The 23,890-nt window shown below is 41.0% G+C and overlaps 1 protein-coding gene across 4 annotated transcripts in view; it reads left to right on the forward strand.

Moving 5' to 3' along the window:
* Positions 1-23,890, forward strand: part of NUP93 (nucleoporin 93) — a 134,826-nt gene that overhangs the window by 82,653 nt on the left and 28,283 nt on the right. For all 4 annotated transcript variants that reach the window (XM_012447911.3, XM_012447910.2, XM_012447913.2 and 1 more), the window contains 2 exons: positions 8,878-8,940; positions 15,857-15,985. In XM_012447911.3, the coding sequence (XP_012303334.1) occupies positions 8,878-8,940; positions 15,857-15,985 (192 nt within the window). The remainder of the gene's footprint in view (positions 1-8,877; positions 8,941-15,856; positions 15,986-23,890) is intronic.

The raw sequence follows: 23,890 nt of genomic DNA on the forward strand, positions 1-23,890 counted from the left end.
GCCACTTGTGGCTCCAGAGCTGCCTGCAGCAGCGATGGATCTGCTGAGCTGGCAAATGGTGGAACTCCACAGCCACTCTTACAGCGTCTGCTGCCACCTGCTGAATGAGAGTGGCTAGGCTTTTGCGTAAATGCACAGCAAGAAATCATGTAACAGCATTAAAAACATATTACAGTTGGCGAATGTCAGCTCTGCCCACTTAGCACTGCTTTCTGCAGGGTTATTTTTGAAGTTATATATGCAATCTGTGAACAAACAATTTAAAGTATTAAAATTTTTATAGCAAACAAGCAGTGGGGCCAGGCGTGAGGGTTCAGGCCTGTAATCCCTGCACTTTGGGAGGCCGAAGAGGGCAGATCACTTGAGGTCAGGAGTTTGAGACCAGCCTAGCCAACATGACGAAACCCCATCTCTACTAAAAATGCAAAAATTAGCTGTGCCTGGTGGCACATGCCTGTAATCCCAGCTATTCAGGAGGCTGAAAATTACTTGAACCTGGGAGGCAGAGGTTGCAGTCAGAGATTGCACCACTTCATCCAGCCTGGGCAACAAAAGCAAAACTCTTGTCTCAAACCACCCTTCCCCCGAAAAATAAAAAAAACAAGCAGTGGGACTTTAAATATCTGAGTTGGCGAATGAAGCCTGGACTTGCTATTCAGTCTATATTCCTTGCAGAAGGAAATTCAGTCTCTCATGGGCCTTGTAAGCTGACATTTTATGTATTCTTACTTTATGCAGTAATAGTGGTCTAATAAAATAACCAAACATGCTATAAAACCTTAAGGAAGTTCCCCCAAATCTTGCAACTGCTCAGATTTAAAAATTTCTCTGTTTATTTTCTGGGCTTTATCAGTAATGAATGTCTCTTTGTACTTGAAAAAATCCTTGAGGCGCACTCTGTGTAGGCACCACAAAAAGGAGCCAATAATGAAAAGCATGTCCACACCATCTGATAAGCCCAGAGGCTCTCCAAGTACTGAAAGGATTTCTGTCGTGCTCATCTAAAGACAGTGTCTTACTTCATCTTTCCTCATTTTCTCCATAAGTAATTTTTTACCTTTGTAAAAATTTTATCCAAGAGAAGTTTTTAGAAGAGGTCATTTGCTCAGAAATTGGCAAGAAGGTTTGGGAGAGGTTCAGGGAGTAGGTGTTTTACTTAGAATGAGCTGAAGCAAAGTAATGGTACAACTTACACTCTTGTCTTCATAGAATTTGGATACTTCATTGCACTAACTAAAGTACTAGCTTTAGTACTAACTGAATACTTAATGGTGCTTATTGGAATTCTTGTATTATCTTGGAGCAGATCCTTTATTGATTATTTTTAACTGCCTTATTATATTTTCTTTCCTTCTTCATTGCTTTCTAGCTGTTGATTGTGTCTTGGCAGTGGTTTTTCAACACAGTGACCATTCGTAATGCCACTACTCATTTTGTGTTAATGTTATTTTGATTTGGAATGCTGGCTACAGATTTCCTGTTAATTTGTATATATTGTACATATTAAAATGAGAGATGATACACCATTTTTGTAGTGCCTGCCATCTAATTTTGTGTCATATCAGATACCTTCTGGTAAATGTCCAACCTGCTGTGGATGCTTCACTTTTACATTTTGATATGGTGGATTGCTCGTTGGTCTGTTTAATGGAAAGGGACATGAGATAGCCTCTTGTGTTTTGAAGGCTATGAAAACATGACTATTGCTTTGTAGGCCCAAATTAGACTCTTACTTGTTTATTTTTTTTATTTATTTTATTTTTTTTTTTTTTTGAGACGGAGTTTCGCTCGTTACCCAGGCTGGAGTGCAATGGCGCGATCTCGGCTCACCGCAACCTCCGCCTCCTGGGTTCAGGCAATTCTCCTGCCTCAGCCTCCTGAGTAGCTGGGATTACAGGCATGAGCCACCATGCCCAGCTAATTTTTTGTGTTAGTAGAGACGGGGTTTCACCATGTTGACCAGGATGGTCTCGATCTCTTGACCTCATGATCCACCCGCCTTGGCCTCCCAAAGTGCTGGGATTACAGGCTTGAGCCACCGCGCCCGGCCTTCTTACTTGTTTATTTTAACAGGAAATTTGTGTGTTCATCATTCAGACTTTATGTAACTATTCAACACTAATCACTTATCTGCTGTAGGTGGGAAGGACAGAACTGTGAAAGAATCTATGTAAGCACTTTTTTGCCATCTTACTTTCCTGGCTAAGGTAGATACTGAATTTTTTTTTTTCACAGAGGCGCTTTTCTCGTAGTTTTCACTTTTGAGAACAAATGAGCCAAGAGAATTTGGCCATTTGACAAAAACAAACATCATTTTGCCCGCTCTCTTTTTCTGCAGTAGGAATTAGCTGCCGTATGTATTCTGAAACCCGGAGTCTGCATGATGAATACAAATAAGGCAGTTTCATGCCTTTCTTGACCTGAGCCATTTAAGAGCCACTTTGACTGCCAGGTCCTTGAGAGGTGACTGCATGTTCCTTAGGAGACTCAACTTAACTTTGTTGTTAGGTTCTGAGTTGTTTTGGCCAGTATACATTACAAGGCAGCCAAGCACTTTCTCTGTCTAAGATGAAACACATGACTGGAGATGCTGCTTGGGCAGATGTATGGTGTTTATTGTTCCACAACAATAATAGTAATACTATTTTAAAACACTATGGTGTTGACCTCTTAAGCAGTGAGTTCAAGCTTTTAGATTGTGACTCTTATACACATACAATTAAATATATAGAATTGAAACAAAAGTTTCACAAAACAGTACCCATGGCACATATCTCTGTTGCATTTATTTTATTAAAAAATGCTGATTGGGCCAGATGTGGTAGCAAGAACCTATAATCCCAGCTACTCTGGAGGCTGAGGTGGGAGGATCACTTGAGCACAGGGGTTTGAGGCTGCAGTGAGCTGTGATTGTGCCACTTCACTCCAGCCTGGGCAACAGGGTGAGACCCCATCTCTTAAAAAAAACAAAAAAACAAACAAAAAACCTGGTTGATTTCATGACCCAGTTGTGGGTTCTGACCCAAATTTTGAAAACCACTATTCTAAAGGAATGCCAAAAACTTGACATTTGTTGTTTCATTTCTTTCCTATGTAATGTATGGCGGCGGGGGGGAATAAATGTGCAAGCATAAAATATCAGTTTATCTTACCTTGATTTGCTTTGATGAGAGATAGCATGGAGAGTGGAAAAGGGAAAACAAGCGATTACAAAATCTGGATTTTAAGTCTGAACTTTGCTACTTACGAACTGGAACTGGGTCATCTGGACATGGAACCCCACAGTGCTTTTAAATTGGAAGAAGCTCAAGAAATAATTTTGTACAGCTTGCTCAACTTTTAAAACTCTATTAAGGATCTACGTCAAAGTATGATCCAGTTAAGTAGTATTGAGAGACTGTAGCTTTGGGTTAAAAATGAGGGCTGGAACCAGATGCGTATACACACTTATGTCTGGCACAAAGTAATCATCATTTAAGTGTTAGCTATTATTAGTATGCCATAAGTATTCTCTGAGCCTCAGCTTCATTGTTTGTAAAGGGGAAACTGATGATGAAAACAAATTTAAGGAAATTTTGCTGTCCTCCTGGGTTCCATTGTTTTAGAGAGAAAAATAAATGTTTCTTTATTTTTGCTGTTTAGAGGTTTACTCTTCCCTAAGTATCACAGAAATAGTTGGTCTTGAGAGTCGAAACTATATTTAAGTTTTGCCTCTGCCTCCTCCTGGTCGAGAATCCTTGCTCAAGTTAGTTAAATGTGGAAATCTCAGCTTCTCACCTGTAAAATGGGGCAGGGGAGGGGGGTAGGAGAGAGTAGGGTGATCATGTCTGTTCTTTCATGTTGTTAAAGGATTAGCAGTAATGTCTTTGACTTGCCTAGAGCAGTGTCTGGCCCTTAATTGCTTCCTGAATTGTGGCAATTATGTGTTACAGAAAGCTGGAAACCAAAACACATTTGAGGAGCCAGTTAGGCAAGGGTCTGTTTCAGCACCCTGGCAGTGAGGAACAGTATACAGATGGGGAAGTCGGGAGGAGTTATTTTACCTAGCTGACCTGCAGATATTTTAGGGGGTGTTCTTTGTTAAGTGGACCCACAGCAGAAGGATCAGATGGAGGACTGTGAGCAATTATAAGTACTTGTTGATGGGTTGAAGGGATACCAGTGATGGGGAGCTCTCAGGGTCATCGTTAGATGCTGGCATGTGAACTGTTGGGCCTTTTCTGTGCCCAGGGGGTGTCTCGGTGGCAGTGAGCCAATTCATCCTTCACATTCCAGCTCCCTCCGCCAGATAACTCATTTTCCCATAAGCTATACAAGTACATCTCCTGGGTGAGGCTCGAGAGGCGTCTCACAGAAGAAGGAGTTTGGAGGGAAAGGAAACACAGGGGTAGGAAAAGGAAGTCAAGAGATCTGTAGGGGACCTGGACTGAGGCAGGTATGGTTCTACCCACCTTTTTAGTTCTTTAATTCCAATGGGCTGTTACTTTTCCTTGAGGTGTGGGTCTTTTGAAAGAAACTACCACTAGATGGCACACAGATCCCAGCACTATTCTGCTGTATAAATTATTATTTAAAAAATTATTTTGAAAAGACAGGCCACTAGTGTGTGTTTTTTTTAAAATAAAATAAAATATGATATATAACCTATTTAGCATTTCATTTTAGAAAGGAAAAAATGATGAAAAATTAAAATTCAAAATCTATTTTGTGGGCTCAGTCTGCTTAGAGAGAGTCCAATTTTTGAAGTATGTAATGGTTAATGGGCTTTGTTCATATGTGGATGAGGTTTGACTCTCACACACACAGGCTTCATTTAATTTATTGAGAGTTGTAAAATGTAGCTTTATAGTAAATATTTTAAAGACCAGAGTAATTATCATTTTGCTTTTCAAGAAATGTGTCTGGTCATTGCTTTGCATTTGTAGGATGTGTGTGTGTGTGTGTCTGTGTGTGTGTGTGTGTGTGTGTGAGAGAGAGAGAGAGAGAGAGAGAGAGAGAGAGAGAGAGGTGAACATAGGTGTCATCAAAAGAATGGAATGGGCTGGTCATTGACTGGGAAAAACAGAGGAAGCCCAGAGAAGGAATGTGACAGAATATTCGACTTAACCCAGGCCCCGCTCCTCTCCCCAACCAAAAAGAAAATTTTAGACCAGGCTTTGTGAGGCAGTGGTAATCCCCCCTCCCCCGCTACCTCCAAACATAGCTTTTTTAGACAATCAGCAGCAAGCAGCATAGCAGCAGCCAGAAAAAGGTGCCACAGAGTACAGTCTGTGCCTACTTATTGTTTGGGAGCATCAGTCAATGATAATAGTTTCATAGCTTTGTTTATAAACTGTGACACTAAATTCTTTAGCTTTAGCCACATTGGAGACCACTAATGAAAATGCATTCATACTAAAGTTTTGTTGACTTGACATAATCATTTGCTGTGAAAGGTACAAACAAGGCCCATTAAAATCTGCCATTTTTTTGTGTCTGGTTCCCCTGTGATGGCCAAAAGCAGGCAGGTGGTAACAAGCCGCCCCCTTCCGAGGGGACTATGTGGGTTCCTAGCTTTATGTGCTCTGGTTTATTGATGTCATTACATTATTAGACAAATGACCGATGCCATTCTCCATCCCACCTCCCACCCCAATTATCAGTGTACATATTTGGAGAGTCTTCATGTTGTGTCCTGAGAGACTGTGCTGGAGGAGTACTTTTTTTTTTAATTTTTATTTTTTGGGATGGATTCTCACTCTGTGGCCCAGGCTGGAGTGCAGTGGCACAATCTCAGCTCAGTGAAACCTCTGCCTCCTACATTCCAGCGATTCTCCTGCCTCAGCCTTCTGAGTAGCTGGGATTACAGGTGCCTGCCGCCACACCCGGCTAATTTTTGCATTTTTAGTAGAAATGGCTTTACCATGTTGGCTAGGCTGGTCTCGAACTCCTGACCTCAAGTGATCCGCCTGCCTTGGCCTCCCAATGTGCTGGGATTACAGGCGTCAGCCACTGTATCTGGCCATGGAGTCTTTATGAAGGAACTACTTCCTGCTAGTCATTGTCCCTTGTCCATCCCAGTGCATTGCCCAGGTTGGGGTGTGATAGCAGGTTTTGGGTAGTCATGGGCCAATACATAAGGAATCTGGGAAATCTGTAATAGTAATGTTTTATTTAAATGTATATCGCCAATAGTGTCCTGCCTCCCAACACCCGCCCCCCCCCCCAACCTTTTTAAAAAGACTGAACAGAATACAGTAGTGTGCCATATAATGATGTTTTGGTCAAGGACAGACCGAAATACACAGTGGTGGTCCCATAAGATTACAATACCATATTTTTATTGTATCTTTTTCTATGTTGAGATACACAGATACTTACCATTGTGTTACAGTTGCCTGTAGTACTTAGTACAGGAACATGCTGTATAGGTTGGTAGCCTGGAAGCCACAAGTTAGACCATATATAACTTGGTGTGGTACGCTATACCGTCTAGGTTTGTGTAAGTATATTCTATGATGTTCACACAACGATGAAATCACTTAGTACATGCCTTTCTCAGAACGTGTCCCTGTTATTTAGTGACACATGACTGTATACTAAAACATTGCAGTTGTTAAATTATAAAATGATCAAAAACTAATTAATCATGACAGTAAGTTTCCAATGCAAGAAAACAATTGTGTTTTAATTTTGCTTGTTATTTTAAAAGCTTTTGTCAAATTCTACTTTGTATTACATTTTCCCAAAGTTTCTTTAAAAAGCAAAAACACAGCCGGGGCGGTGGCTCACGCCTGTAATCCCCGCACTTTGGGAAGCCAAGGCAGGTGGATCACAAGGTTAATAGATTGGGACCATCCTGGCCAACATGGTGAAACCCCGTCTCTACTAAAAATACAAAAATTAGCTGGGCATGATGGCGCACGCCTGTAGTCCAGCTGCTTGGGAGGCTGAGGCAGGAGAATCGCTTGAACCCGGGAGACGGAGGTTGCAGTGAGCCAAGACTACGGCACTGCACTCCAGCCTGGTGACAGAGCGAGACTCCATCTCAAGAAAAAAAAAAAATCAAAAACACAGAGCTGGTTGCGGTGGCTCATACCTGTAATCCCAGCACTTTGGCAGGCCAACATCATGGCCAACATGATGAAACGCTATCTCTACTAAAAATACAAAAACTAGCTGGGTGTGGTGGCACACACTTGTAATCCCAGCTATTTGGGAGACTGAGGCAGGAGGATGGCTTGAACCCAGGAGGCAGAGTTGGCAGTGAGCCGAGATTGTGCTACTGCACTCCAGCCTGGGTGACAGAGTGAGACTTTGTCTCAATGATAAAAAAAAATGTCATTTTAGGCTGGGTGCAGTGGCTCACGCCTATAGTCCCAGCACTTTGGGAAGCCGAGGTGGGCAGATCACCTGAGGTCGGGAGTTCAAGACCAGCCTGACAAACATAGAGAAACCCTGTCTCTACTAAAAAATACAAAATTAGCTGGACATAGTGGTGCAGGCCTGTAATCTCAGCCACTGGGGAGGCTGAGGCAGGAGAATCGCTTGAACCCAGGAGGCAGAGGTTGCAGAAAGCCAAGATCGCCCCATTGTACTCCAGCCTGGGCAACAAGAGTGAAACTCTGTCTCAAAAAAAAAAAAAAAAAAAAAGTCGTTTTAGACACGTATTAAATGCACCAGTAGTGTGCTTGACATGCTTGTACCTTGCATTGGCGTATAGGTGGATTAGATGTGTAAGGTAACTTGAGTTCTTCATATTACAACTAAGACTTTGATTTCTACATATCAGTTGATGGGTCATCTTCCTTGTTCCTACCCAGCACCCCACCCCCACAAGCTGTGGAAAAGAAACTGCCCCCTTGCAAGGTGTTGACATGGAAGTGCACTCTGTGTATCTGTCTGTCTGTCTGCAACTGTGGCTGTCAGAACAGTGTCTTAGCCCTTTTCCTATCGGATCTCAGCTGAAACAAATAAGTACAATGAACAGCAGAAAAGAGGCCATCCTGGGCATCTCTTTCATTAATGGAAGTCACCAACAGATCTAAATCTAATCGATTCCAATAGTAGACCTACATGTATTAAGCCTTGGTTCAATAACTTGATTACATTATCTTTTTTTTTTTTTTTTTTTTAAACAAACGAGTAACCTGAGGTTTAGGAGTTTGGGCTACCTGGCTAAAAAGTACTGCTACTAGTAAATGGAGGCACTAGGATTTGAAACTGCCAAATTTCAAAGCCTATCCTTTTGCCATTGTGTTACTGTGTAGTTGCATTTTGCAAGCATTTAACCTGTTTATACTAAACTAGACTTGTAGGTTGCCTTTTCACCCCACCTATATTAAACGACAAGCGGACATCATCAGACCTGAAACAGGAAGTGCACATGGCTAAACCCTGGAAGAAATGTGTAAAGAAAGGATTTTTAGGATTTCCTGGACATTGACAAACGAAAAGCACACAGACAAGTAGGCAGTGATGACATCCTCAATGTTAGGAAGAAATTAATTGAAACCAACAGATAAATGTAGACTAAAGAACAGTTAGAGGAATTGTGACTGGTTCCATCACCAAGGCTGTATCTACAATATGAGCCATTTAGGAATTTTGAAGGACAGTCTTGACTGTCTACTTTTTACATGTTTACGGGATATAGAACCCCACACTGTTGTTTCATGGAGACTTTACTTTCTAACAATCATCATATACTCCCAGAATGGAAGAAACTAAGAAACCTCTGTAAAAACCATCTATTTTGGTGTTTTCAAGTTGGGAGAGTTTTGTGAGGTGGAGGTGGGTAACGTAGCAGATACCATTGTGGTTATTTTTTGTCCTGTAGTATACTTTTGATTTTTGGAAAGTTGATTTTAAGTTGTGCTAATTTTCCCCCATTTATAGGGCTTCCTAAAGAATGAGAAGGACAATGCCCTGCTGTCTGCCATTGAAGAGTCCCGGAAGAGGGTAAGAAAATTAACCAGAATATAGAGGTATACTGATGAGGACAAGAGGGCTGGGCTTTGGTGGTTCACACCTGTAATCATAGTACTTTGGGAGGCTGATGCAGGAGGATCACTTGAGCCCAGGAATTCAAGATCAGCCTAGGCAACATAGTGAGACACCATCTCTACAAAAAATTGGCTAAGCATGGTGGCACATGCCTGTGGTCCCAGATACTCGGCTGGCTGTGGGAGAATCCCTTGAGCCTGGGAGGTGGAGGCTGCAGTGAGCTGGAGTCACGTCACTACATTCCATTCTGGGGAACACAATTAGGAGCGAGTTCCTGTCTCAAAAACAAAAACAAAAACAAAAAGCAGATGAGGGCAGCAGTGTATACTAGGGGAGTTAGGGAAGTATAGGATTTAGAAGATGGAATCTGGGTCCCATGCTGAGTTCTCTCCTACAGAGAGAGAGTTCTACAGGAACTATTTTTTGAGAATACCATGCATATAACTCCATATGTATTTAGTGACTGAAATGCATCTGAGACACTGGACTGGAGAATTAATTATTACATTAATCTTAAAATGGAAAGACCAAAAAACTCTTTGTTTCATTGTTATTGTATAAATGGTATTTTGGTTTCTCCTGAATGAGCAGTTCAGAAAAGCAGCTGTGATCACTGACAGTTTTCCTTAGCTTCTTTTCCTTTTATTACACAATATGACTGGACCACCTTTTATATTAACAATTTCTCCAAGCTCCTTAAAAAACAACAAAAAACACATAAAACTCGCTCCATGCTTGAAAAGACAGTAAATAAGTCCGCCAGAGAGCCATTATATGTGCAACAATATTCTGCAACAAACATTCCTGCAAGATACTCCAAGATTGTTTACTAACATGTGAGTTATCTCTATTTATTTCTGACAAGGATCCAAAGATCAAAATCTTTCCATAACATCCCATTATAGTGAAAGATTTTGGGGCCACTGGGGCATTTTTAGTGAGAGAGAAGAAAGGTTAGTTGTCCTTGGTTCTAGAAGTCCAGCTTTCCCCAGGAAAGAGGCTTGCAGGGTACATTCCATTAACTAGCAATGGTCCTCTCTGCAAAGGGAGTAGGGTTGAAGTGAGACCTCTGTTTTGCTGTTTACTTATTTAATTCTTTTATCAAGTGAAATTTATTTGTGTACTTCCAAAATAATAAAGTGAAAAAATGCACCTTCTCAGTGTGCTTTATTAAAATATTCTGTGAAGGTGAACATGTCTCAGTAGTACTGAGGTGAAATAGGACAGCAAGGAGACTTGCAAGCTCCAATTAATAAGGAAATGTTCCGAAGTCATTATTTAAATAACTGATACGTTTAATTATCAAAATAAAATTCCCAGCCATGTGCAGTGGCTCACACCTGTAATCCCAGCAATTTGGGAGGCTTAGGCAGGTGGATCACTTGAGGTCAGGAGTTCGAGACCAGCCTGGCCAATGTAGCGAAACCCTGTCTTTAAAAATACAAAAATTAGCCGGGTATGGTGGTGCATGCCTACAGTCTCAGCTCCTCAGGAGGCTGAGGCAGGATAATCGCTTGGACCTGGAAGGTGGAGGTTGCAGTGAGTTGAGATCGTGCCACTGCACTTCAACCTAGGTGACAGAGTAAGACTCTGTCTCCAAAAAATAAATAAAATTCCCAAAATTTCATTAATTATATTGTTGGCAATAGTACTTAGTCATAGATACAGAGAAATTCACTTGATTCAGATCTGGAAATATTTTTAAAGGACTTTTTTTGGTTCACATGTTAAGTGAGTTACTCACCAACATTGATTCTCCTGCTGTAAAGAACCAGTGAAATTAAATTAGGATTGTTGAATGCTACCAAGCTTTATTAATCCATTTGCCCCGCAGAATGTGTTTCTGGAATTGGCAGTCTCTGAACATTGTGCCATACTGAGACTAAATGTGTAGCCAGCCAAAACATTTAGGTGACATACCACAGTGCAAAATGTGTGCATATGTGTTTGTGAGGGAGGCATTCCAGTGTTGGGAGCCAGCCTAGGGGGAGACCTTTGACCTGTCTGTACACCAGGAAACTGCCACTGAGCAAGAATCATTTTCACACAAAAAGTGAGCAACTTTCTGGTATATTGGTGACAATTTCATGTTTGAATAACTTGCCAGTGTCCTGCTGAAATGCCACGAAAACAAGCTATAAAACCACAACTGTGTCCTGTCTTTCCCCATTTGGTACATCCCAGCAAAAACAGAACAACATTATCAGAACATATGCAGTGTTTCTAAAAGCCAGCAACAGTGCAGTAATAAATGAGTGTGAAGTCAAAGCATATTGCCCTCTTCCCTTCATGAAAACGGGGTTCAAATGCTCCCCACCTGCTTAATTCAGCTGCCCAATTCTCTCCATGCCTTTTTTTCTTAACTGTGTTCAAAGAGAAATATTTTCCACACCATAACAATAACTTGAAAGATTCACATTTAATTTATAATAGTTTCTCCACTGTTTTGTTACTTCCTGTGGTTTGTTTTGCTTTCCTTTTCATTTTTATATCTCTCCACATCCTTCCAGTTTATCCTTTTTCTTTTCCCCTGGGTTTCTTTTCTTTTTGTCCTTGCCTCCACCTCACCTTAGACTCTCACTGCCCTCCTCTTAGTTTTTAGGTGAACAGTTCTGTTGATTCTCTCTCATTAGTTCCTCTAGTTAGCCTTCTTCCTTGCACTTAATTCAATGGTTCAGATGCGGACGTAAACGGAATAGGTTGGAATGGGACAGATGGGTGGCTGATCATCCCTGATTAGCCCACAGATTGAATGTTCCATTACTGCTAATGTAATTAAGATAAGCTGGGGGTGATGCAATCAAGGGAAGAGAATTTTTTTATTGGGCCATTTATTTATTTTTTGAGACAGGATCTTGCTCTGTCACTCGAGCTGGAGTGCAGTGGTGCAGTCTTGGCTCACTGCAACCTCCATCTCCAGGGTTCAAGTGATTCTCCTGCCTCAGTCTCCCTAGTAGCTGGGATTACAGGCACCCACCACTATGCCCGGCTAATGTTTGTATTTTTAGTAGAGACAGGGTTTCACCATGTTGGCTAGGCTGGTCTCGAACTCCTGACGTCAAGCAATTTGCCCTCCTGAGCCATTTATTTTTATTTGAAGCTCCTTATCACAGTAATGGTAAATAGAACCACGGCACTGTTCTTTCAGGTTGTGAGACTGTTTCTAAGTGAGTAGCCTAGCATACTTTCAGATATATTCTAGGATTTGCACCCAGAAAGCTGATAGTTTAAAAAGTACTAAGCAGGAGTTCTTGGCACACAGGCAAGCAGCCTAATTAACAGAGTGGTTAATTCCCACTGTCATCATTCTGACCCTTACGTGATGCTGGAAGTCTCTCTCCACTGTTCTCTTCGGCAGTTTCCATGGGTGGTGTATTGTCTGTTTTCTTTCATTGCCTTTACTACTCTGCCACTCTTGAGCCAGAGGTCTTGTCTTTAAGAAGAAAGAGTTGCTCCACTTTGTGATGTGCTCCCTTCGTATTGTAGCTCGGTAGGCTGTCTAATGTATCAGCCTTCCCCAGCCTCCTTATTTCTACCCTACCTGATCCTTATGCCACCTGGCCCTTCATTTTACCTTGCTGGGAGAATGTAGAGGCTGAGGAAGCAGTTGGTTTGACCACTACATAGGAAAGTTTTGGACAAAATTGTGGCTCCCACTTGTGCATTCTTTCTGGACAACTTCTAAGAAAATTATCTCTTCCCTTCCACCCCACCTTTATGTTCCATCATACTTCTCTTGATTTAAAATGCATAACTTTGATGCTTAAGTTTACTGATGTGAGCAAGAAACAAAGGTTTTCCTCTGGGTATTTTTCAACGCAGGCTAACTGACTGGAGTGGTCCGTTCTGCCTGACTCTCAGTGAAAAGAAAAAAAAAATAGTTGGAAGACTGTTTTTAAAATTTATGATTGTCATTTCTCCTGTGTCTGCAGAATATTTATTAGAAAAGAGTCCACCAATGCACCAGCCTTCTTCCTAATCACGTCTGTGTGTGTATATATATGTCTGATGTCCTTTCTTCACATTTTAATAAATATTGGTCTAAAACCAAATATCCCATTTATAGGAAGACTATATGTATGTCATATTTCTAACAGTTCCCCAAAGCTCATGCATATCAATATTAACAGTATAAATTATCTGTGTTGCTAGTAATAAAGCAGGCATTGCTAATACTCATTCCCTTAGTGCTGCCTAATTAGATGCCAATCTGATTGTAAATGAAATGGCTTTTTGAAAAGGCTTAAGTTGATGGGAAACCTGGTCTGCTAATTGAAGTATAATAGGCTGAGAATGGTCATATTTCAGTATTTCTCTGTGTTGTTTTAATCCAGATTTTTTTTGTGTGTATCATCTTCCTTCTTCCCTCTCCCACCCCCTCACCTCAGACTCCTTTCTCTTTCTCTTTTACTTTTGAATGCCTTTATTTTGACAGCTACCTGCAGCTTCCAGTAGACAGAGACTTTTCAGTAACTTTGAATAGACTGGTAGACAGTTTAATCCCAGAAGGCTGTTTTTCTTTTACTGGATTGCTTCCTCCTATGAAAATATTAGTGTTTCTTTAAAAAATAAAATCACTGGGGCTGAGCGCACATGCCTGTAATCCCAACACTTTGGGAGTCCAAGGTAGTCGGATCACTTGAGGTCAGGAGTTCAAGACCAGCCTGGCCAAAATGGTGAAACCCTGTCTCTATTAAAAGTCTTAATACAAAAGTTAGCCAGGTGTGGTGGCACATGCATGTAATCCCACCTACTTGCAAGGCTGAGGTGGGAAGATGGCATGAACCCAGAAGGTGGAGTTTGCAGTGAGCTGAGATCGTGCCACTGCATTCCAGCCTGGGCAACAGAAAAATACAGGAATAATAATAAAACACTGTGAGAAGCTTTTTCTTTTTCTTATCTTAGCTGTTTATGAAATCAATAGTATCTTAAGATATAATAATCTACCATTTTATATGCTACAAAGAAAAAACACTGCTATGACATATGATCTAATTTCGGAGCTTTTATAAGGATGTTTATATTAATAAGCACATGGAAAGATGCTCAACATCACTAGTCATTAGGGAAACATAAAACCACTATGAGATACCATTTTATACCCATTAGGATGGTTACAAGCAAAAAACATAGGCCATTTTCAAGTATATAGTTCAGTGGTATTAAGTACATTCACATTGTTGTGCAACCATCACCACCATCTCTTAGCAGCTGTGGCAACTACCACTCTACTTTCTGTTTCTCTGAATTTGACTACTCTAGGTACCCCACATAAATGGAATCATACAGTATTTGTCTTTTTGTGAGTGAAATAAGTCAGAGACAATCAGCATAATGTCATTAAGAGTTGTAGCAAGTGTCAGAATCTCCTTTCTTTTTAAAGCTGAAAAAGATTCCATTATATGTATATACCACATTTTGTTTATCCATTCATTCACTGATGGACACCTGGGTTGCTTCCACTTCTTGGCTTTTGTGAATAATGCTATAAACATGGGTGTACAAATATCCGTGTTTTCAATTCTTCTGGGTATATACTCAGAAGTGGAACTGTATGGTAATTTTACTTTTAATTTTCTGAGGAACGTCCATACTATTTCCACAGAGGCTATACCATTTCACGTTCCTACCTGCAGTGCACAAGGGTTTCATTTTCTGTATATCCTCACCAATACTTAATACATTGTTTTCTGGCCACACGTGGTGGCTCACCCCTGTAATCCCAGCACTTTGGGAGACTGAGGCAGGCAGATCACTTGAGGTCAGGAGTTCGAGACCAGCCTGGCCAACACGGTGAAACCCCATCTCTCCTAAAAATCCAAAAAATTGCCAGGCGTGGTGGTGGGCACCTGTAATCCTAGCTACTTGGGAGGCTGAGGCAGGAGAATCGGTTGAACCTGGGAGGCAGAAGTTGCAGTGAGCCAAGACCGCACCATTGCACTCCAGCCTGGGCAACAAGAGCAAAACTCCATCTCAAAAAAAAAAAAAAAAGGTTTACACGTATTTTACCAAGGTTTTATTAAAATGTCTTAAAATCAGTGAAATAGGATATGTTGCAAACAGTTGTCGGTAAGTTTTGTTTTTTTGTTTGTTTGGTTTTATTTTATTATTTATTTATTTTTATTTTTTGAAGACAAGGTCTTGCTCTGTCGCCCAGGCTGGAGTGCAATGTTGCAATCACAGCTCACTGCAGCCTCGACTTCCTGGGCTCAAGTGACCCTCCCACCCCAGCCTCCCAAGTAGCCGGGACCCAGGTGCACACCACCATGCCCAGCTAATTTTTTGTAGAGATGGGGTTTTACCATGTTGCCTAGGCTGGTCCTGAACACATGGCTCAAGCAGTCAGCCTGCCTTGGCTTCCCAAAATGCTGGGATTACAGTTGTGAACCACCACACCCAGCCAGTAAATTATTCAAAGATAATTTTTAAAGTAGGTTGCTTTTTCTCTACCTATGGAGAAGTGGTATGTGTGGAGAGCTTTATGTTTCTGTTGGGCTCTAAAAGAAACCATGTTTGCCAGGCGTGGTGGCTCACGCCTCTAATCTAAGCACTTTGGGAGGCCGAGGTGGGTGGATTGTGAGGTCAGGAGTTTGAGACAAGCCTGGCCAATATGGTGAAACCCCGTCTGTACTAAAAATACAAAAATGAGCCGGACGTGGTCGCAGGTGCCTGTAGTCCCAGCTACTCGAGAGGCTGAGGCAGAAGAATCACTTGAACCTGGGAGGCGGAGGTTGCAGTGAGCCGACATCATGTCACTGCACTCCAGCCTGGGTGACAGGGTGAGACGCCATCTACAAATAGAACAAAAAAGAAACCGTATTTTTTGTTGTTGTTTTCCTGAGCGTCACTGTTCTCTGTTTCTTTCTGACAGACCTTTGGCATGGCTGAGGAGTACCATCGAGAGTCAATGTTGGTTGAATGGGAGCAAGTGAAACAGCGAATTCTGCACACATTGCTGGCGTCAGGAGAAGACGCCCTTGACTTTACTCAAGAAAGCGAGGTAGCTTGAATCCAAAAGATAAACTATTCTTAATAAAAACATGAAGTCAAAGAATGCTTGTCTACTTGACTAGTATTTTTGGCACAGTTGATCACTGTCCTCCCCTTGAAACACTTTCTTTACTTAGCTTCCAGGATGCCATATTTGCCTGGACTTTCTCCAACATGTCTGCCTGCTTCTGCTCAGTCTCTTTTGCTGAGCTTTCTTCAAATTCCCTGACCTCTGTAGGTTTGAACGTCCCAGGGCTCAGTCCTTGACCTCTTTAGTTTCTCTCTCATTGTCCTGTGATTTCATCTGCGCTTGGGGCTTTAGATACCTACCATCTGTATGTCAGAGAGTTTCAGATTTATGCCTACAGCCTTGAACCTTAGACTCGTTTATCTAGTTGCCTTCTTGGCTCTGCTTGTATGTCTTATTGCCATCTCAGGCTAAATATGTCCAGAATTGAGTCATGATAGCAACTCCCTCCCTACCCCGCTTTTCTTCTCACAAGAGTTCCCTGTCTTTATAAATGGCAATTCCAGTTTTTCACTTGCTCAGATCAGAAACCTCAGATTCACTTTTGTCTTCTCTCCATCTTTCCCATCTCACACCCAGTCTCTTTCACATATTGACAAATGCAGTTAACCCTACCTTAAAATATACCCAGAATCCAACTTCTCACTACCTCCACTTTTAACACTCTGGTGCAAATCACTATCATCTCTTGCTTGGATTATTGAACTGGCCTCCTAACTGGTTGTTTTTATTGCCATGTAACAGATTACTCCAAACCTTGTTTGTTGAAAACAAGTGTGCAGCTTATTACTTGATATTTCTGGCTCAGGGTCTCTAGGCACAATCAGGGTATTGGGTGAGGCTGCACTTACCTCAAGGCTAGATGCAAGGAGCATCTACTCACAAGGTCATTCATATGATTGTTGGCAAACTTTAGGTCCTCTCTGGCTCTTGGCTGCAGACGTCAGTTTCTTTTCAAATGAGTCTCCATATTGTGCTACTCACAGCACGATAGCTTACTTCCCTAGAGCAAGAGGAAGGGGTCCAAGGGAGAGCTAAAGAGCCCCCAAGACAGAAACCACCATTCTTCCATGCCTTAAAAGTACTATCCCATCACCTCTCTTGGTTAGAAGTAGGTCACTAAATCCAGTCTATACTCCTACAAGGGCTGGACTACCAGGAGGTGGGAGTTACTGGGGCCATCTTAGAGGCTGCTGACCACTCTTGTTCTTACTGCTTTTGCTGTTGTACCCTGCTACAGTTTCTTCTCAACACAGCAGCCAGAACACTACTATTAAAGGACAAGTTAGATTGTATTACTTCTCTGCTCATCACCCTTCAGTGCCACTCATCTCACATGGAATGAAAACCAAAGTCTTCACTTTGACCTGTGGGTCCCTACATGACCTGGTCTTGTTGCCTCTCCAAGCTCATCTTGTGCTGCTTTCCCCATTGCTCTTGCTGCACCAGCCGAACAGGCTTCTTACAGGTTCCTTGAGCAAACCTGACAGGCCTGCTTCTGCCTCTGGTCCTCTGTGCTTCCTGTTGCCTCTGCCAGGAATGCTCTTCCCCCAAAGGACTGCATGGCAGTCTCTCTCACTTCCTTCATATATTTACCCAGTGCCATCTCAGTGAAACCCTCCAAGGCCCTGAAATCCAAAACAACCCCTTCTTATTCAACACTTCCCAAATCCCCTTTTCTTGCTGTATTTTTTCTTTGTGGCACATCTTCCTATGTGTCATAGTATGTTTTATGTCTTTATATTCTGTATTGTCTGTTTCTCCCAGTAGAATGTAAAGCTTTTTGAAGATAAAGATGTTTGTTTGTTTATTCCTTGATCTCCAGTGCCTGGAAGAGTCTCTGGAACATTGTAGATGCTCAGGAAATATTTGTTGAGTGAATCATTTGACCATAGCTAACTTCATGCTAACTGATGTATTAGGGATATATTGAAACTGTGTGGTTTTAGAATGGGTATGTTAAGTAACCCTTTTCTTAATTGCCAGTGTTAATTGACTGGCAGTAGTGCTAAGTTGAGATTTTTTTTCCTTCTTTTTAAAGGTTAATTTAAGAATATAGGCATTGTGGTTGGATGATTCAAATATTAAAGCACCCTGTCCCTAAATGCCCTATTCTCTTCTCCCTTTGTCTTCCCCATAGGTAATCACTATTCGTACTTTCTTGTGTAAATCTGCAAAGTGTCTTTATACAAGTATACAAGACTGTATATTATCCCTATTCCTTCTTATACAAACGTTAGCTTGCTGCATGCTCTGTTCTACATTTTTTTCTTTTTTCCCTTAATGTATCCCAGAGATCTTTCCTGAGAGGGATTTTGAGGCTACATCCATGAGCAGCAAAAAAAGAGTGTCTCCCTTGATCTGTGATTTTTGCCCTTGTGCTAGAGGGAGCCATGGCTTGCCACACATTTACCACCTGGTGTTGAGAGAGGACAGCCGCCCTGGGCTTTTTTCTAGCTTTTTCACACATTTGAGAGAAGACAGCCCTGGGCTTTTTTCTAGCTTTTCCAAATCAGCAGTGACGAGTTCTGAGACTTTGTCCAAGTTAATTAACCCTGCAGACTTTCAGGGTCTTTACTGATTGAAATGAGATTATTGGGGAAGATTAGTGATAATGTAAAGCGCCTGACCCATAATAGCCATTCCCTATTGTCTTTTAAAAAGTAGTTTCATGTAATTTAAGATGAAGATTTAAAATTATGTTACAAAAATTACAGTGCTAGATGCTTTTAGATAATATCATCAGTGCTTCCTGATAAATCTTTTTCCCCAGAAGTTGTTTCATGAATAGCTAAGATTCTCTTTGCACATTGAGATAAGAAAACTGAGGCTCAGTGAGACATATAATATGCTGGTGAGGCTGGGCGCAGTGGCCAACGCCTGTAATCCCAGCACTTTAGAAGGTCAGGGTGGACGGGTCACTAGGTCAGGAGTTGGAGACCAGCCTGGCCAACCTGGTGAAACCCCGCCTCTACTAAAAATACAAAAAATTAGCTGGGCGTGGTGGCGCATGCCTGTAATTCCAGCTACTCAGGAGGCTGAGGGAGGAGAATCGCTTTAACCCGGAAGGAGGAAGTTGCAGTGAGCCGAGACCGCGCCATTGCACTCCAGCCTGGGCGAAAGAGCAAGACTCCATATCAAAAAATATATATATATGCTGATGAGACTCAGGATGGTTGGTTTCTGGACTCCTACTCTATTGAAGTCTTGGTCAAGGATAGGTAGGTTGGCAAAGGGTAACTGCACATCCTGCCTCTATTCCTAGTTTGTTGCTGATTTAAACTCCGGGGTTTTTGGTTTTGCTTTGTTTGTCTGTTTGTTAAACTAGCCCCCAAATAAATCAATGCCAAAGTTATTGTCTTGGGAAATTGCTCATTAAGGACCCTGTCCCATATTTCTTAAAAATTTCAGTCTGAAATCAGAGTCTTTGGGAACGACAAACAAATGTATAATATCCTTGGTCAGCCTAATATTTCTTTCTCAATTCTTTGTGAATCTGGGCAAATAACTAGAACAGCTCATGGTTTTATAAACTTCATTTTTAAAAATGGTGTTAATGGGTTGTATTCTGTATTGGGATTTGGAAGTAATTATAAATTGATAATGAGATGTTCTTTTTTGATTGCTCTTCTCTTAAAAATAGAAGAGTCTGTTTAGTAGACTCTTCTTACTTGACCTCGAGTCCCCTTGGAAGAGAGTTATCTATGCTTTTGCTATTCTCTGTTGTGACACCTGGCAGAGTGGACAGTTTGTAAATGTTGGCAAGTGATGCAAACAGGTCTTTCTTCAGATTATCCAAGGAATTGCCCTTTTCTAGAATCTTACAGATTTTGTTGTTTGTTGTTTGAACTTTTTTCCTGATATATAACATATATATGGAAAAGTGCACAAATCGTAATTATACAACTCAGGCTGAGTGCAATGGCTTATGCCTATAATTCCAGCATTTTGGGAGGCCGAGGCTGGAGGATCACGTGAGTCCAGGAGTTTGAGACCAGTGTGGGCAACAAAATGGGACCCCATTTCTACAAAAGAATTTTTTTAATTAGCTGGGCGTGGTCACACGCTCCTGTAGTCTGAGCTACTCAGGATGTTCAGGTGGGAAGATCGATTGAGCCCAGAAGGTTGAGAGTGCAGTGAGCTGTGATCGTACCACTGTACTCCAGCCTGTACACCCAGCCCTGTGTACAGTGAGGCCCTGACAAAAAAAAAAAAAATTTTTAAACGTGTACAACTCTATGAATTATCACAAATGGAACACACCCAGCTGAGGAAGCAGAACATTACCAGCACCCTAGCAGTCCTCTTTGTGATCCTTTCTGGTCACCACCCACTACCAACAAGAGAAACCACTGTCTTGACTTCCAGTATCATAAATTAATTTTGCCTGTTTTTGAACTTTATATAAATGGAGTCATACAATATCTACTCTTGTTTCTGGCTGCTTTTATGTAACCTTTATATATATAATTGCATGTACTTTTAAGCCATTCATTCTCATGGCTGAACAGTATAACTGCAATTTGTTTATCCATTCTAGTACTGATGAACATTTGAGTAGTTTTCAGTTCTTTTATAAGTAGTTCTATTGTAAGTATTTTTGTGTGTTTTGGTGAGCACATCTCTGTTAGGTACACCTGAGAAGGGAATTGCTGAGCCAAAGGGTATGCATGTGTTCAGCAGCCAAATGTTTTCCAAAATGGTTTGGCGTCCCCTCCTACCAGCAGTATGTGAGAATTCCATTTGTTCCATATCCTTGCCACACTTGATGTTATCTCTGTTTTTAAATTTAATCATTCCAGTGTGTATGTGGAACCTTGTGTATTTATAGGCCTTTTCCATATAATTTCCTTCAAAATGATGGAAAGGTGATATCTTCACATGGACAGACATTTTCTCTACCCTCTTTATAAAAGACTACACAATATAAAAGGCATAAGACAGGTTTTGGTGTTTAGTAGGCTTTGGGTCCCCAAGCCTGGGCTTCCTCATTATGAAATGCCCCCCCCCCTTTTTTTTTAAAGGAAAAAAAAAAAAAGTTTCATTCTGTCACCCAGGCCACCTGAGTAGCTGGGATTACATGTACATGCCACCATGCCTGGTTAATTTTTGTATTTTTAGTAGAGATAGGGTTTTACCATGTTGGCCAGGCTGGTCTCGAACTCCTGACCTCAAGTGATCTGCTCTCTTCAGCCTCCCAGAGTGCTGGGATTACAGGGGTGAGCCACTGTGTCTGGCCATGAAATTCCTTTCTTGAAAAACTGTTGTTGTAAAGAATGCAGAATATGTAAAGTGCCTGGCCCAGTGCTTAGCACAGCGTACACACTCAGGACATCCTAGCATTCTCTGTGATTGTTAGTTTGGTAAGATACACATTTTTACTTTAATCATTCTAATATGGATCAATCCCTTTTTAAGTGTTTTCCTTGATTTATAAAGTATTGCTGGGAATGAAAAAAATCTTTGCATATAAATAGAGGACATAATTAAAGGAGTGTGACGATATCTAAAACATTCTTTTCCAGACACATTATTGTCAGGAATAAGGTCCTTGGAATACAATCATTAGTTGAGAAGGAAGCTTCACATCATTTTGAGCTGACTGACCTTAACACTTGAAGGAAAATGTCCAGTATTTGTATGAGACATTGTATGACTCCATTTACATAAAGTTCAAAAACAGGCAAAATTAATTTATGATACTAGAAGTATCATATATATATATAAATATCCAAGTATAAAGAGAGGCACAAAGTTATTTTTTTTAGAGCAGAAAATACACTAGGATATGGTGATTTCTGAAACATGTTTTTCCCCATTCCTTCCAATAACAGGAGTTTCCCCCAGTTCCTTCAGAGGAGACATTGGTAATATCTGTTCTTGGCAAGTTTTTATAAAGGAAATGATGCTTCAGTAGCATACAGTCAATTTGGGAAATTAATTTCCTTAGGATATCATTGGAAGAAAAGAGTATACTTTTTAGAGGAAAGTAGGAATTGAAAGATTGTTACTAACTCTTTAAGTTGTGGTATGAATAAAACTGTTGTGCTTTGAAGCAAAAATGAGACCCCTGGCTACGAATCCTGAAGTCCCAGTTTTTGCATCTACTCAGTGTGGGGAAGAACTTCCCTGTTGAGGCTTGCATGACAGCATGAGGGATTTGAGCAGTTTGGGAAGTCTATGATGTGTATTAGCCAACTTTTAAAACCACATTTAAAGGTGAGTTAAACCTGAGTGTAGTCTAGTGGCTGCTTTGTGGTATTAGACATAATCAGTGGGTAATCCCTTAATGTATTGTCTGGGAAATGATTCAGCAAGAAATAGGCTCACTAGAGAAGCTGAACTGTGGCTTAATAAGTATAAATAATGATGGTAACATTCCACACTATGATATATGAACAGTATATGTTGAACATAGTCTCTAATTTTGATAACTGTCTTAATATATATTCCATCACGTTCCAGTCATGCATCTTTTTTGCATCACATCTCTCAAATCAGGATCTGTCTTAAATTCAGTAGTATGTCATTAACAGCATTTTAAAATTTCTTAGTGATACATAAAATAACATTGTTTTACAATAGATGGAATATTAAATGAAATACAGTAGAATATGGACTAACAATTTGAAAACTGCAAACCATAGGATTCTGAGCTGTATTTTGTGGCTCCCTGGCAGTTTCCTTGGGGATGGACCCAGTTCACCTGTTAGGGGTTTGAGTAGGAGTTCAGATATAGAAAGTGCTCTGCTGCTCTTCCAAAAAGATTTTTTAAAAACCCTATCTCAACAGGCCTTTCATTTTACTGTCATGATGTATCACACATGAACTTTCTGCTCTTGTGCACTCTTCTGACAGTAGAGGAACATAGACCTACTCTGCTGCTTTCCCCCATCCCGTACCCAAACACAACTGTCAGCGGTACACACTCTTCCAGTTTCTCCCAGGTGGTTACATGCACATTTGATATTTGATTTATTATCAATCACAAATAGTATCATTTTATATATCAGGTCCTATAATTTCACATGTTTTTAAACATATTTTACAACTTCTTCTAGATTAGTATACATAGGTGTGTGTCGTTTTTTGGTAGTTCTAATAGTGTTCCATCCTGTGAATGCCACAAGTGTTCTTCTCATTTTATCCATGGTCACACAATCATTAGCTGGGTTAATAAGATCACACAGTTATTAGCTGGGTTGCATTTAGGACCCCAGTCCTCTCTGGGCCCTGGTTGGTGTTTTGTCCTAGTAGTACTGGACTTTTGCATACAGATAAAGCTAACTATTGTAAATTAATCACTGTGGTTCCATTTTGCTTACATAAAGCCAAAACATTTCACTTAGAAATCATTCTTCCTTCTGCAGTATCATCATATTTTCTTACTAGCCTGTACTTATTTTACTAGGAGTGCTAGTTGCATTACTTTTTTTTCTTTTTTTCACCCACCTTTGAGATGGGGTCTCTGTCATCCAGCTTGGAGTGTGGTGGCGCAGTCTCAGCTCACTGCAACCTCTGCCTCCCAGACTCAAATGATCCTCTCACCTCAGCCACCCAAGTATTATAGCTGGGACTACAGGTGCACTTCTCCCTGCCCAGCTAGTCTTTGGTTTTGGTTTTGGTTTTGGTTTTGGTTTTTGTATAGACGGGGTTTCGCCATGTCAACCAGGCTGGTCTTGAACTCCTGGACTCAAGCAGTCTGCCCACCTTGGCCTCCCAAAGTGCTGAGATTATAGGCATGCGCCACCATGCCCGGCCTGCATTTTTTTTTTCTAACTAGAATGTGCTTTCCTTGGGAAAAGAGTTTTATGCATCTCTGGATATACTTTGTACAATAGTAGGTGTTTAATAAAAGTTTGCCGTTCCCTCCTGCCACTTTCTATC

This window comes from Aotus nancymaae, unplaced genomic scaffold, assembly GCF_030222135.1.
Source record: "Aotus nancymaae isolate 86718 unplaced genomic scaffold, 86718_ANA_hifiasm-v0.15.2.pri h1tg000030l, whole genome shotgun sequence".
NCBI lineage: Eukaryota > Metazoa > Chordata > Mammalia > Primates > Aotidae > Aotus > Aotus nancymaae.